This window comes from Dipodomys ordii, unplaced genomic scaffold (assembly GCF_000151885.1).
Source record: "Dipodomys ordii isolate 6190 unplaced genomic scaffold, Dord_2.0 Scaffold25, whole genome shotgun sequence".
NCBI classification, from domain to species: Eukaryota; Metazoa; Chordata; class Mammalia; order Rodentia; family Heteromyidae; genus Dipodomys; species Dipodomys ordii.
Window position 1 is genome coordinate 16,503,029 of NW_012267241.1, and position 15,750 is coordinate 16,518,778.

General features: G+C 48.0%; 1 protein-coding gene across 2 annotated transcripts in view; it reads left to right on the forward strand.

Moving 5' to 3' along the window:
* The first annotated feature begins 1,689 nt into the window (after positions 1–1,689).
* Positions 1,690–15,750, forward strand: part of Kctd1 (potassium channel tetramerization domain containing 1) — a 116,426-nt gene continuing 102,365 nt past the window's right edge. The window contains exon 1 of one of the 2 annotated variants that reach the window (XM_013014960.1): positions 1,690–2,242. Coding sequence is in view for 1 of the 2 variants with exons in the window: in XM_013014959.1 (XP_012870413.1) it covers positions 2,640–4,472 (1,833 nt within the window). In the remaining variant the exon portion in view is untranslated. Of the gene's footprint in view, positions 2,243–2,627; positions 4,473–15,750 lie in introns of those variants that run through there. The other variant, XM_013014959.1, reaches the window with a different exon arrangement.

Here is a 15,750-nt window from a genome sequence, read left to right on the forward strand (position 1 = left end):
CAGCTCAGCCTCAAGCTAGCGCGGGGGGGGGGGAGCTCTCGGGCCACAGCCCGGGCAAAGAGGACGTCAGGGGTGGTAAATCCTGGTAGTTAACTTGTCCAGCGCCCACCCAAGCCTCTGAGGACCAAATATCTAGAAACACCCAGGACAAAGGGCCGGCCCTCCGGAAGTCGTTGTGTGTCATTGATGGGTGCCCACTTGCTGGGCACGGGTTCGTGTTTGCGTCTTAGCTGCCCACTGCCCTGGACTTGGGGACGCGAACTCATCACTCATCTTACTTGTGCGAGTTGGGTGACAGTGAGTTGTGACTTCAGCCGGCCACCGTTCTGCGCCTTGGGGACAATTCTGGAGGAGTGCAAACCTCCAGATTCCTTGCCCTTGCCTGCCAGTGCGATTCTCTTCGTTGAGCAGGGTGTGTGTGTGTGTGTGTGTGTGTGTGTGTGTGTGTGTGTGTGTGTGTGTGCGTGTGTGTGTGTGTGTGTGTGTGTGTTTCCCCCAAGGAGCCAGCGGAGGCCCGCGAGGCAGGGACTTGCTTTAACTTGTTTCCGCACCTGGCGCGATTCCCCCGACGCTGCCTGGCGTCCTGGGCCGGGGAGGCACGCGGAGGACGAGCAGCGCGGGGAGCCCTGCGGGAAAGACACCGCCGCTCACCACTGCGGTGCCCCGCGCTGCCAGGAGAACTTGTCTCCTTTCCTTCCTAACAATCATTTAAAACTTCAGATTGATGGATGGGATCTATTGATGCGTCAAATGATAACACGTCCCGAAAGCCAAACGGAGAGGGGACAGGGAAGGGAGGGAGCCACGACAGTCGCGATTCCCAGAGCTGCCCCGATTTCGGACTTGAAATGTCGAGGACGCACTGGAGGAGCTGGCGGGGCTGCCTCCCGGGAGACCCGACTTGGCACCGGGGGCTGAGGGGAAGCGGGGGCGCAGTGCTGGGAGGATCTGGCTCTTCGACTCGGGGACCGGTTGCTGGTCACTGGTGCTAGCCGTACGCCCGGGAGACACCCGGGGGCTTCCTGGGGGTGGAGGGGTGTGGAGTTAGGATGAAGTTTCAGTGGAGAAGGTGGCCGGGGCTGTGCGCTCCGAGAGAGAACGCATTCCCGGGCTGGACTGGGGCGCTGCCCCGGGGCCGGGCGAGCGGGAGGCGGTGGCGCAGGGACGCGCTGGGAGCCTGGGCGCGCCGGGGGCGGGTGTTTGGCTGGCAGTGGGACAGTGCTTCTGGTGGGAAAGCGGGACCCGGCGAGCTCTTTGGTTGTCTTTCCAGTTTCCGGAGGTGCCCGCCCCCGCGTGCCCGAGGCAGCGCGGCCCCGAGGGCAAACGAATGGCGGTGGGCAAACTTAAAAAAAGAGTTGAGAGCGCGCCCGGGATCCGGATGGCCGGAATTGTGATGGCTGCGGGGGCGATCGACACCCAAGTTCACTTCCCCCCCAGCCCCCAATCCCCCCCCCCACCGCCGCCTGCCCGTTCTTTCGGCCTTAGGGGCCCACGCTGCTTTGGCTCCAATCCAGGGGAGTAAAAGGCAGTTTGCTCCCGGGTCGAGAAGGTGGCTGGCCTGGGCGAGTGGGGAGGGTGTGTGTGGGGAGGGGGAAGGGGGGTCCCGGGGGGTCCCGATCGCTTCTTCCCACGTCTGTCCTTCTACCCGCCCCTCCCAAGCTTTTCTTTCTGGCTCCTTCCCGGGGCTGGCTAGACCGGCGCGGACTTGCCCCAGACCTACGGGGAGCGCCCCAGGTCTTTAATGACAGCTTAAAAGTGGCAGTTAGAAAAGTCGAAAAGGGATGAGGCTGATGTGGGGCGTGTTTCGCTCCTCTGCAAGAGTCGGAAAGGGAGTTGAGAGCCGCGCGGCTGGCCCCAGGCCCCCGCTTCTCGCCGCCAGCAAGTAGGTGGGGGGAGCCTCGGCTGCCGCCAGCCCCGTCCCGCTCCCAAGCCTCGCCCGCTGCGCCCTGGCCGCGGGCGCAGAGAGGGTGCGGGGCCTCGGCGGAGCCTCCTCCACCCTGCTCATTAACCTGCCGGCTGCGCTGCGCTCCGGGCGGCCCCACACACCGGCTTCCCGCCGCGGCACCCGCGCTCCGCTCGGCGCAGGCAGCCGCCGCCCCGAACCCCCCGGCTCCGGGGGGCAATGAGGGGGCGGTGGAAGGGGCACTGCTCCTCGGGCATTACTTAGAGAAGCGAGACCGCCCCGCCCTCCCGCCGGCCCTCCCTCTCTCCCGCCTGGGCCCGCACGCCGCTCCGCCAGAGGGTAAGTTGGGAGTGTTTTCGCCCCCACCGACAGCTCTCCCTCCCCTTCCTTTTCTTTCCTTCAAAGTTTTCTTCGAAGTAAGGAAAGGCCGCGGGGTGGTGGTGGGAAAAGGAGGCCGAAGGTCCGAACAGCCTGGGTCCTTGACGACCTCCCTCAACTTACCCCCATCTCTCTCCACCCCTGCATCCTCTCCCCCCCCCCCCAGTGCGCGCCGTCCTGGCCTCTCCCCAACCGCGCTGGGGTGGGGGGGGGAGGGAAATGACAATTGGAGCGCGGCTCCTTTAAGAGCCCGGCTTTGCCTCCCGGTAGCTGAAGGTCATTAAACACAAAAGCTCTCAGCGCTGCGGTCCAATATAGCGCATGCGCCCTGCCCGAGGACTGGCAGAGAGACGGCAATATGGCGAGAATGCCTGGCAGCGGGGACTGTAACACCAGCGCGGGCGCCAGCGCCGGCGCCGCCGCCGCCGCCGCCGCCGAGAACAATGGGGAGCGGGGCGAGGGCGAGCGCGGCGTGGGGGGCCGCGGACGGCGCCACGGCCGCCCGCACTACTGCAGCGCGGGCGAGGAGGAGGAGGAGGACGAGGAGGAGGAGGAGGACGAGATCCAGGAGGTGCGGATAACGGGGGACGAGGAGGAGGAGGAGGACGAGGAGGAGGAGGACGGAGGTGGGGGGCTGGAGGAGGAGGAGGAGGAGGAAGAGGAGGAGATGGGGCTCGACTGGGAAGAGCCCCTGGAGCCCGAGGACTCGGCCGGGGAGGAGCTGGAGCCCGAGCCGGTCCATATGATCGATATGGACCAGGGCGCCGCGCTGGAGCCCGAGGCGCCCCCGAGGCTGCTGGCGCCCCGGGCGCGCGGCGGGCCGCCGGGGGACAGCGTGGACCCCCTGGACCCCGACGTGCTGCAGCGCCCCGAGCGGGCCCGGCTGAGCGAGAACACCCGGCTGGCCACCCGCTACGCCGTGCGCATCTTCCGGGAGTACCTGAGCGAGAAAGCGCAGAGCCCGGACTTCGAGACCATGGACAAGGGGGCGCTGTGCCGCGTGCTGCGCTCCTTCTACGCCGAGGCCCGCTCCAAGAGCGGCCAGCTCTACAGCAAGTCCTCGCTCATCAGCATCCGCAGCTCCCTCAACCGCTACCTCAACGAGCCCCCGTACTGCCGCACGCTCGACCTCACCAAGGACCCCGAGCTGCGCAGCGCCAACCTGACGCTGGCCGCCGTCATCCGCAAGCTGGAGGAGCAGGGCGCGGGGCCGGTGGTCCAGAAACAAGCCATCACGCGCGCCGACCTGCGCAAGCTCTACACCTCCAGCGTCTTCAGCACCAACACGCCCTTCGGGCTGCTCAACAAGGTCTGGTTCGAGACCTGCATGTACTTCTGCACGCGCGGCCGCGAGAACCAGCGCGAGCTGGAGGAGGACTCTTTCGGGCTGGCCATGGACGAGGACGGGCGCAAGTTCGTCTACTTCAAATCCCTCGGGCCCTACCACAAGTCGCGCTCGTCGTCCTGGAGCAAGAAGCGCGCCGAGAGCAGCGACGAGGAGAACTTGCCCCGCATGTACGAGACGGGCACCGAGTTCTGTCCATACGCCAGCTTCGTCAAGTACCTGTCCAAGCGCAATCCCCTCTGTAAGGCGTTCTTCCAGCGGCCCCGGGACCACTGCAGCGAGGGCGATGTGACCTGGTACGAAAACAAAGCCATCGGCAAGAACTTGTTGGGTACCAGGATGCAGATGCTCTCCAAGGCGGCCAAGCTATCCAAGACTTACACCAACCACTGCATCGGCGCCGTCTCCATCGCCACGCTCAACAGCATCGCGGGCATCGGTACCAAGCTGGGCTCGCCGGCCCCGCACGGCTGCTACCCCGAGGCTCTGAACGGGGCGACCCGCCACCACTCCCATCATCCCCCCACGCATCCCTCCCACCACCACCGCCCCCAGCCGCCCTCGCTGGGGAACACTTACGCCCTCCCCAAAGACAGCCAGGTGGGGCCCGACGTGAAACCCGAGGCTGGGCCCAAGCGCGCTCTGTACGAGTCCGTGTTTGGGTCTGGGGAAATCTGCGGCCCTTCTTCCCCCAAAAGACTTTGTATCCGCCCCTCGGAGCCTGTGGATGCGGTGGTGGTGGTTTCCGTGAAACACGACCCCCTGCCTCTTCTTCCAGAAGCCAATGGGCACCGAAGCACCAATTCTCCCACAGTAGTTTCACCTGCCATTGTTTCCCCCACCCAGGTAACCAAAGCAACCTCTATGCATGAAATATCTTTCTGGTTCCACTTCGGGACCAACTTTTATTTTAATGTAGGTCTGGATGGGGGCGGGGAGAGAGTTGTTGTGTTGTTGTTGTGTTGTGTTTTAGTAGCTAATCTACTGCCTCAGATTTGATTTCTCTTCGCGCTTTGGGGGAAAAGTTTACACCTAACCTTAAGGGATGCAAGAGAGCGTGCCAACTTACAAATCAGGGCTGCGCAGTAACACAGTATCACAGTAACACTAGAAACTTGAAAGTTCGCCGGACAAAAGGAATAGCTCCTTCCTGCAGCTTCTGTGCAGGGAATGCGTTTTTTTGTAAGTCAGATTACAGAGCACTGTACGAATATAGAAAGGAAGGAAGCAGTTAGGTAGAACATAATAGAATAAATTCACGGTTAAAGTATTCCACTACATATTTGTCATAACTTCTGACGGCAGAAAAAAATACTTGTAAATTATTAAAAAGAAAACATGCCAATCCCACTTCCTGTAGCTTTCTTTCGTTGCTTTTTTTTTTTTAAAGAAAAGGGGCGGAGACGGGAGGAACTGGTTGGTGGTTGATGGCCAGTTTAGGGCAGTCCAATATAAAGTGACCTTTGGGGTGCATTTTCCTTAAAACAAAGCTGCACCTTAGCATTCAGACAGGAACTCCCAGATCAGGCTGCTCAGAAGTGCCTGGTACACACAGTGCCTAGCACTGTGAAGTTTAGGGTCTGAAAGGAAGAGGGATTTAAGCAAGACACCAGAGTAAGTGTGCCAGCTGAGAGGTTTGTGCCAGCCTGCAAATGAGTTCTCTCCTCTTTGGGTTTTAGGTATCAACACCTAGGATGGGGAAACCATACCCACCTAGAAACTACTTGAGCCTAAACAGTCCCAGAGCCTGGATTGAGACTGGGCCCTAAAGTGCTAGATGCTGCTTTAATTTACTATTTTGCCTCAAAGGACAAACTCAGGAGTTTATCACCAAACTTACATTCTTTTTCTTTGTGGCTGCTTTTCTAGGGAGTCTGCTCTACAAGAGCTTTTACCCCTTTGATCCCCTGACACCAAACAGAAGTAGGAATTTTGGCCCCAAGTCTGGAAGTGTAGGGCAAGCCCTTCAGGGAGGGATGTTAGATACCTCTGTGCTCTCCCCAAAGTGGAAATTCCAGTTCTGGACAGACTGACTCGTTCTTTCAGAGGCTTTCCAGCTACCTGGCAAGCCTCAAGGCCAACCCAAGAGAGGGGCTACGGATGGCAATATAAACAGCGTGGTTCAATACGACACACAAGAGCTATGGGCTTTGTGTCTTCCTGTGCTTCTGGTGTGTGTGTAGTCCATTACTGACAGCAAAATTGTTTTAAAGAGTTTTAAGGATGGAGGGGAGAGTTTAGGTTTGCTTTTTCTTGGAAAGTAAAAATAAATGTTCACATTCTTCTGGTAAAGTTAAAAACTCTTAAAGTGCTTTGGGTAGATCGCACCTGATTGATTAAAAGTTAAAAGCCTACGAAAGTTTACTTAAAGCATGTTTGTGCTTAGAATAGTAAGGAAATGAATTGTCTCCTGGTATGTCTGCTGATTTCTCAACACCAGTGTCAGAATCATGACTTAGAAAGCCACAAAAGATTAGAGTTGCCCCCCCCCAACCCAGCACCCTGTCCCTTGCTTTTGTTTCCTTTTAAAGAGTGAAGTCCCTCTGTCCCAGTGTTTTGTTTACCTCCCTGAACAAATCAGTTCTAGGAAAGTAGATACTGATACTTTTAGTATTCTTGAGTTATTGTCAGATAACTCTCAAGTTAAATATAGCTTCGGTGTTTGTATGTTGCTTGTGGGGCTATGATGCTTTCAAACAAGATCTGAGTTCCATGTCTCTCTTTCATTGAAACGTTGCAAAAAGTAATTCTATTTACACTTTGAGGGTGAGAGGTGCTAGGGATGGGACCCAGGCATTTGCATATGCCAGAAAAGTACTCTACCCCTGACCTGTACCCCAATCCTATTTGTACACATTTCATCTTTGCTCTATGGTAGTTCCTTAGTTATTTGCAGAGATCTCACCTGAAGAAATTCGAGTGATCTAAACCAACATTTAGTTTAAGTAGAAAGTTGAAATTCAACTTTCCACTTGTATTTATTAGAATCACTGTCATAGATGAAGTCCAGGGTGTTAACTGAGGATTAATAATGACTGGATGGGCTTACTGGCCAGTGACAGTGCTTGAAGCCATCAACTCTTCTGCTCGTCATTAATCCTCAGGAAATGTCCCATGTCCCTGGAGCCTCAATCATTTCTTAATTATAAGTATGGCACTCTAACCTTACTACCAATGGGACCACATGAAGTGTCCCACTGAACTCCACTCTTGACCATATTACAACTTCTTCCTATTGCTTTATTCTTTTCTAATGTTGTAAGTCTCCTCTCTTTCCCCCAAAGATGAGGAGCCTACTTCTTTACAGTAGTCCGTGCTTGCCCTCAGGGAGTATATCCCAAGACACCCCCCACCCCGCACTGTCTGAACCCCATATATTCTGTGTATCCTTTCTAGCATACGTACCTCCCAGGAAATTTCACCTATAAATTAGGTACAATAACAGTAACTAATAATAAAATAAAACAATTATAACAATGCACTGTAATAGCATGTATTTAAAGATTATGGATGATTTATTCTGGAATTTTCCATTTAGCAGCCTGTAGGTGACCTTGGAAAGTGAAACCATGGATAAGGGAAGTCTATGGGCTTCTTTTTACTTCTTGTAAATGTTAGCAAGTGTTATGGGACAGGTTGGGAAGTGAATGCACTTGGGAGGATGAACAAGGATTGCAGAGTTTGTGATTTTTACTCTTGTGATGTTTCTGGCATTGGGAGGGGTTGTGGGAGGGAGGTGGAGATTGTATTGGTTGCTTTATCTGGCCCACTGTTTCATTCTCTTTAATGTTTGTGCTACAGGTAAAGAGTAGTTTTAGCTTCTTTTTCTCTCATAGAGCTATTGTGAAGACCCAGTTTTTTGGTGTAGCTTGCTACTCTCAGATGGACAATTGCATGCTACATTTTAGGTGCATATTTATTTACTTCTTTATGTGCTAGGGGTTGAGCCCATGTGCTAGCAAACACGTGCTGTACAACCAGGCCCCACCCCTCCAATCAAGTACTCCAGTTACAAAGATTTAATACTCCTCATCCGATGAAATACACCTGTAATCCCAGCCCTTTCAAAACAGAGTCAAGGGGATCTCTAGTTCAAGGCCAAGCTGCATGTTCATATATATCCTTTTTGCATAAAAATACAGTATTTTTCCTGCCCCAGAGAACAGTACTTCAGCTTAGATGGATGACAGATTTACATTTCTAGTTCTTCCAGGGCCTTGTGTTTGCAAAGTGGGTACTTTTACCATGGATCCATGCTTCTAGCTCTGAGTTTTGCTCAATATTTTTGAGGTGGGGCATTCTCATTCTCATTTCTTGCCTGGGCACACATACGATCCACCTGTTTGGCTTCTCAGTAGCTAGGGTAACAGGCACATATTCCCATGTTCCACACTTAATTAAGAAAATGTCTCCCAAACATTTTTCTGCTTTGGCTGGCCACAAACCTCTATCCCAACAATCTTATCCTCCCTGTTAGCTACAACTACATGTGTGAGCCATGGGTGCCAATGTTAAGAGAATATTCAGATGCTATATGTCATTCTTTGTTGCTAAAGTCTTTGTGGCCCCTGTCTGTCTCGTGTGCCAAATAAAATTATGAATATTAGGTCACTATGCAATGTGCTTATGGGTTGGGAATGTAGCTCAGGAGTGGCACATGTGATTTGCATGTGGGAAGCTCTGGGCTGTAGTTAAAGAAAAAGTTCTTAGGAGCATTTGCAAGCTTGTAACAGAAGAGTCTGATTGGCTGTAACCCAGATTAGTTCAGAAATACTTTCAAGGAGTTCTGTATGTAGGAAATCTATTAGCATGAAGATTTTGGTATTGCCACGCAATGAGGGGAGGCTGAGACTTGGAGGATGGCTATTTGAAACAAGCCTAAACAGAAAAGACTGTGAGACTCCATCTCCCACTAACCAGATGTAGATACAGATCAAGTGGCAGAATACCAGTTGAGCTAGTGCAAGAATCTGAATTCAAAATCTGGTACTGGAACAAAAAAAGATTCTGGTAGTACACAATTTCTGCTTGAATGGCCTCACTGTTGTACAGGGTTTATATTTACAGTGTAAAGTTTATATTTACAGTATGCTTACAGGACACAGGATCAGACACTCAGTATAGAACTAGTAGATCACCAGTTGTCCCTTAACTTAGTTTCTGTGACAGTGGTACTGACAGCACTAGGAATTCAAGTTTTCTTGATTTTTTTTGGGGGGGGGAGGTGGTCCTGGGCTTGAATTCAGGGCCTGGGAGCTGTCTACTACTTGAGCTGCAGCGCCACTTCCAGCTTTTTCTGAGTATTTTATTGGAGATAAGAGGCTAAGGGCCTCATGGACTTTTCTTCCAGGGCTAGCTTCAAACACTGATCCTCAGATCTCAGTCTCTGGAGCTAGGATTACAGGCAGGAGTCACCGATGCCCAGCATTGTTGAGTTTTTTGAGACAGTCTTGTTCACTATGTTAAGACTCTTCTTCCTATATTAAGACTCTTCTTCCAAGCTTTCTGAGTACTGTGATTAAAGATATGCACTACCATGCCTAGCTTCAGGGGTTCAGTATTTCATCTGTGTATTTCATAAGGAAAAAAACCACCATGCATTTTTATCTATTATGGAAACAATCTCTAAAGTAATATTTTGAATTCGAAGATTAGGCAAAAGGAAACCTTTTTTCCTTAAAGATGTAATTAAAGTATAAATGTGAAAGGACTATAGTAAGTAATTGTTTGGAGCTATTATGCTTAACCGTCTGGTTTAAAACTTTCCTGCTTTGTTAAGACGTAGTGGCTACATCATTTTGTTTTGTTTTGTCTTCTACAGCAAGTTTTAGGGAAAGTACAAATGGGCATTGGGACTAGATATCTTGGTCATGAGAATGCAATTCCTTTATTCACTCAGGAGATAGTTACTGAGTACCTACTATTTTGGCCTTTGTGTCAGAAATGTATAAATGAAGCCATTTTTCACTTAGCAAGATTCTGGCTTCATTACACTAGATCAAAATGAAGTTGGAAGATGACGTACTCAGTGTTTTAAAGCAATCATTTGGGCAAAGAAATATGTAGCTTTTTTACATATTAATATTACAACCACTATTTGGGTACATTAGTATTATTATTTGGGGGTTTGTTATTTTGTTTTATTAAGGTAGGTCTTACTTTTAGAGCCCAGTGTAGTGTCTCACAGTCATTCTACCACAGTCTCCCTAGTGCTGGGATGATAGGCATATGCCACAAACTCTGTTGTTGTTAATATTGTTTGTTAAGATGGGGTGTTGCAATGTTGTCCAGGCTGGCCCAAACTTGCTACCTCCTGAATAGTTGGTATTACAGGCAAGTGCATCCACATCTGGAAGGATATATTGTTTTATTTTATTTATTTATTTTGTCAGTCGTGGAGCCTGAACTCTGGGCCTGGGCACTGTCCCTCAGCTCTTTATCTCAAGTCTAGCGCTCTATCACTTGAGCCACAGCGCCACTTCCGTCTTTTTCTGCTTATGTGGTACTGAGGAATCAAACCCTGAGTCTCATGCGTGCAAGGCAATCACTCTACCACTGAGCCACCTTCCCAGCCAGATATATTATTTTAAACTGATACATGAAATAGAAAGGTAACTATTTGCTGTCAAGTAAGAACATGATACTCTTCACCTAAAAGTTAAATCATTATGTTACCCTGACTTAAAAAAAAATCTGGCTCTCAAATCAAATGTTGTGACTGAGTGGATTTTGAACAGAGAGAAGCCCTTCCTTGTGGAGGACTGTTAGTTATGTGTGAGGTCACAGGATTAAACCAATCAGAAAACCAAATTCAGTTCTTGGTTTCTTCAGTGCCTTGGTGTCAGCTTACTTTGTAGTTCCCTGTAAGTTCAAATGTAGAACCATACAGGAGTTCCTGTGTATTCACCCATGTTAAAAATGTTAGGAGCTAACAATAACCTAGTATTCTGTGTCTCTGTCTTATGTCAGAACTTTGACTTACTTGCTTGTCATCTGTGTTATTGGGATTTGAGCTCAGGGCATTCTGCTTGCTGAGCGATGACCACTTGAGCCATGCTCCTAGCCCTTTTTGCTTTAGCTTTTTGTTTTTTTTGTGGGTTGTTTTTGTTTAATTGGGCTTGCATTTAAGCCTGAGGCTAGACTAGACCACAATCTCCTATTTATACTTCCCTCTAGCCAGAATGACAGCTGCATACCACCACACCCACCTTTTTTGATTGAAACAGGGCCTCTCACAAAAAAAAAAAATTTTTTTGCCCCCGCTGGCCTTGATCTTCCCAATCTCTGCCTCCAAAAATACATAGGATTATAAGCATGAGTCACTAAACCAAGTGACAGAACTTTTATTTCTAGACCCTGTCTCTCCAGTGATCATTCACTGTGCTGTATCAAATGATCCAAGGTATCTAACAATGTCTTTGTGGGATTTACATAAGGAATAGGGTGAATTGGTCCCCAAAATGATATTGATTGGCTTTAATAAGCTTAGCTTAGAACACAGCTTTAGAAGTTGACACATTAAAGTTGCTTTAGAGTTAACAATTTTGGTTGTCCAGGATGCTAACTTCAACTCAGCCATTGTTCACTGAGCGTCTTGCTGTTTGCTTCCTATGACAACAAGGAGTTGGCTTCAGACCCTACCCCTGGTAGGGATTTCTGAGCATGGACAATGGTTGTTGTTGTATTGTTTTTTAATTACACATACTTTGGGGGCAGCTTCTTTCTATGTGTGGTTTGATTTGAGTTCCCTACATTTTCTTTTCTATCAGGAAATTGCTTTTCCATGAGACTCTACATTCTGAGATACGTGATTTTGGCTCCTGTTGTCTCTCAAGTAGTTACTTTAGGAACTTCTGTGGTTGTTGTTTTTATTTATCACCTTTCAATAGTTATACGAAGGAGTTTCAATTCAACAAATCAGTTCATATGTACAATGCATCTTGATCAATGTCACCCCTTCCATTGGTTCATGGCAGTATGAAGTTCATCTAGGCCAAGAAAACCAGGGTGACCTGGACAGGAAGATGGGGTGCAGGCTAGAGCAGCTATGTTGTTCCCACTCCCCCAGCTCATCCATCCTCCATATCCAATCCCCCAACCACCTGTATTGGATAGAGTCTGCCGGTTCCTGGGAGTATCTGGCTTCATTCACATTGAATTGCTACTCTCCCCTGACTGTCTGCCAGCAAACCTGAAAAAGTGTTTTGATCTAGTTCATAAACAAGGGGGTAAATATGTGCCCGGTGAAGGGGATGACAGATTTAAGACAGCATCAGGTGATGGGCCTCTGGAGATGAGGAGAACAGGTCTGAAAGGAATGCTAGGGACTGACAGAGATGGATGTTACTTCCTCTGTGAGGAATTCATTTACCAAATTAAAATGTCAGGACCAGGTAGGAAGCTTGTAGTCATCATTGCTAGTTTCTCTTCGTGCTTCTAGTCCTGGTCAATTCAGTTCAATGTCTTGCCACTCCATCCCCAGCTTTACTCTCTGCACACAAAGAACAGCCAGTTCCTATGTGGGCCATTTCTACCATGGGCCAGGACACAAGCCAACTGGTGAAGTACACTACTTATAGGCATGTTATAGGACTTATCTAACCCTTGTGCATTTCTCTACCTTGGCTTTTCTGGAAACAAAGTGGTCATAGTTGATCTATTTGTACACACAAACACATACACACACACACACACACACACAATCTGATGCTTAGAAATCCTTCCTTTTCTTGAACTTTAGGGTTGATTCTGATACCCCAGCTTGCAGACATATTTTATTAGAGATTGCGACTTAGAAATGTAGACTCACATTTGTAGCTGTCTTAGGCCAGCCAGTGGTCTAGCAGAGCAGATCCAGGCAGGAGGGAATGTGGGGATACGGGGTATTAGCTCTCATTATTATATTGTACTCTTCAGAGAGAGCGGTGATTTCATTCACGGCTGAGTTTCCTGGTAAACTCCCACAGTCTACCTGGTTCTATAGCTAGGAAGTAATCATTAATGATCAAGTTATTAATGATCAAGGTTCAAGTTAAAAGTGGTCGGTCAACTGGTCCCGGATACATCACTTGGGAACATGTTGAAAGTGCAGGGTGTTAGTCAGACTTTTTGTCACTGTAACAATGGTCTGAGAAAACAACCAAAGGAGGGCAAAGTTTATTTTGGCTGATAGCTTCAGATGCTTTAGTCCATAGTTCCAGGCCCTCATAGTGGTGAGACAGATCATCATGGCAGGCAACATGTTTCCAAGCAAAGTTGCTCATGTCATAGGGATCAGGAAGCAGAGAAAAACAGGCAGGAAGGGATCAGAGCAAGATTGTACCCTCAAGCTACCCCCAGGAATTTTTTTTTTATTCTAGGTAGGCTCTATTTCCTTCTGTGGCTGATAACCCCAAAATAGTACCATGAGCTGGGAGCCAAGCTTTCAATATATAATCCTATGGCAGGGGCACACCGTATATTCAAGCCATAACATGCAGAATATACCACACCACACCTCCTGCCCCTGACGGGCAGCTTCATTTTGTTATGACTCCTAGATGGTTTGTGTGCACTGGACACCTTGCTAAACTCTGGTCTAATAAGACCACTTACCTAACCTTCCCTGCCCTTCTGGGGGTTATACTTATTCTTTACATTTTACAAAGGAAAAACTTAAGGTTGATTGATATTGACTCATTTGCTTATGGCCCCAACCATAAGCAAGGGAAGGGTCTAGAGACTAAGCTGGTATTTAGAGTCTCTGATGTTAGAAATTGTGCTTGTAAACCCATTGCCAGTTGGTTACAAAATTCTCATCAATTGTTCAAATGAAAGAACCCAGTAGAGAAGAAGATAGAGCTTCAAGTCATATCTCTAACCTGAAGTACTTTCCCATGAAAACCAAAAAGAAGGCACCTCAAACAGTGATGCAGAGACAGTGGACAAAAGACTCTGCAGTGGGTAACCTGCCCCATGTGGCCCTGTGAGCATGAGTCTTTACTTACGTAGAGACTAGAACTCACTCTTGAGAAACTGAATCTCATAGTAGGTAGGAGCAACGTCCAGAGTCAGGCCTGGATCAAATCTCAGCTCTGCCAGACCTCCCAGGGTAGCATTTCTTTCCTCAAATGGATGTTCATAAGTGATAAATGAGTTAAACGAGTTATTGTTTGGAAGTGCTTAAGGCATGGGCACTACAGGAGCATTCATGGTATTTGGTTGGCACAGAATGTTACATGTGAAAAATTCAGTTCTTCATAGTCAAGTTGATGGCTTAGCTTTCAGCTTATCTCTTGGGAGTAGTTCATTTAGGTGCTGGGTGAGTGCTCTGTCCAGTAGCCTAGTTGCTTTGTCCTGATAGATATGAAATCACCCAGCAGCCTCTGACCATCTGGCCCCCTCATGACTTCCTGCACAAAGCCCATTCACATGCAGACTGATTCCTAAAGCTTGTTTTCCCCTCTCTTTTTAAGAAACACCTGTGCTGGGACTGAGGTATGAGTTAATGTACACCTTCTAGATCTGTTCTACAGACCATTTCCTATTTCTCTTTACAGAGCCTTGGGAATTTTTAAGTGCGGAAAGGGACATAGTTCTGATTGCCACCCAAATTCCAACAACTCAAAAAAGCTGGTTTACAATGAAATCAATAGTTTCTCATAAGAAGCCGTTCTTTGGAATGGCTTAAGGTTAATAGAGTGTTCATCATTGTATTCTTAAAACATGGAAGCTATTATAGCAATCTCCTTTGCAAATCTTCTAATTCTAGTGTTCTAGTATTTGGATTTGGATTAGGATTGTATTTGGCTAGATTCTCTGTTATGGTATTTGCATTCCCCTAGTGCATAAATGGACTACAATTTTCTAGTACTTGGATTTTTGTCTGGATACTATATAAACCAACAGGAGTTTCTTTTGAAGTGGATTTCTGCTGATATATTTCAGAGATTGTAGAATCAGTACAATTGGGGTTTTGATGTAATACTGCTGACCAGTTAATGACCTCTTATGGCTTGTTTGTAGTGTGAGTAAGTGTGCTTATAAAATAGAAATGATCAGTATGACAATGCAGGGATTTATCAACTCCATTTTACCCTTCGGATATACAGTTTGCAGATAGTGAATTCCTACAATAAGTCTGCAGGCTTTTTAAATAGCACGTTTTATTATTAAGCCAGTATATCTGGAATATTAGATCCCATTTTGTGGTGTTCTTGCAGATAAAGCTTTATCTTAATAGAGATTTGCAGAATATTTACTTTTCAGTGGATTGAGATAGCAATTTGAAAACATGTTGCTGTGGAAACTCATGAATCCATCTAAATGAAATGTAACAAGAACTTTAGAAAAGTAATTATCATAACTTCATTTTTTCCCCCTCCATAGCCCGTGTTCATTCACCCACATGTTGTGGGTTGTTTTTATTTTGGAAGTGCAGGAGGTTGAACTCAGGGCCTCACACTTGCTAGACAGATGCTGTACCACGTGACCCACACTTCAGAGCCTTTTGGCACTAATTATCTTCAAGATAGGGTCTTGCTTTATGATCAGCAGGGCCTATGAGGCAATCCACACATGCTTCTTACTTGTATTTCCCCATGTCTCTGGGGATGACAGCCATGCATCACTGTGTCCCAGCCACTGATTGAAACAGAATCTTGTGAACATGTATACCTGTGCTGGCTTCACACTCAATCCCTGGATCTCCATTTCACTAAGACTATAGGCTTGAGCTCTTCTGCTCAAGTTAATTTTTTGAAAATTAATTGTATGGGCATCCACAGAATGGATGGTTTCACTGCCTGTCTGGAGATCACTTTATGGGGTGATGATGTGTGAAGATCTGAGAATTCTTCTCAGTTGTTTGGGGTCTTATTGTTTGCTGTTTTAAGAAAATTTGAAAAGAGCTTCCTGGGTGCTGTCATAGAATATACCTCACCATTACCCACTCTCTCACTGATGGTTTTAGAACCACCTTTTTGGGATAGGAATGAGGAGACAAAAATGCAAAGTCAAACAGAAAACAATACAGAAAAACTCTGAGAGTATTTCTAAAAGTGTTTATTGAGTACTTCCTATATGCAAGGGTAGGAATTTGGAGATGAGGGAAGATTTAGATGTGTTTAAAAGAAAACATTGGGAA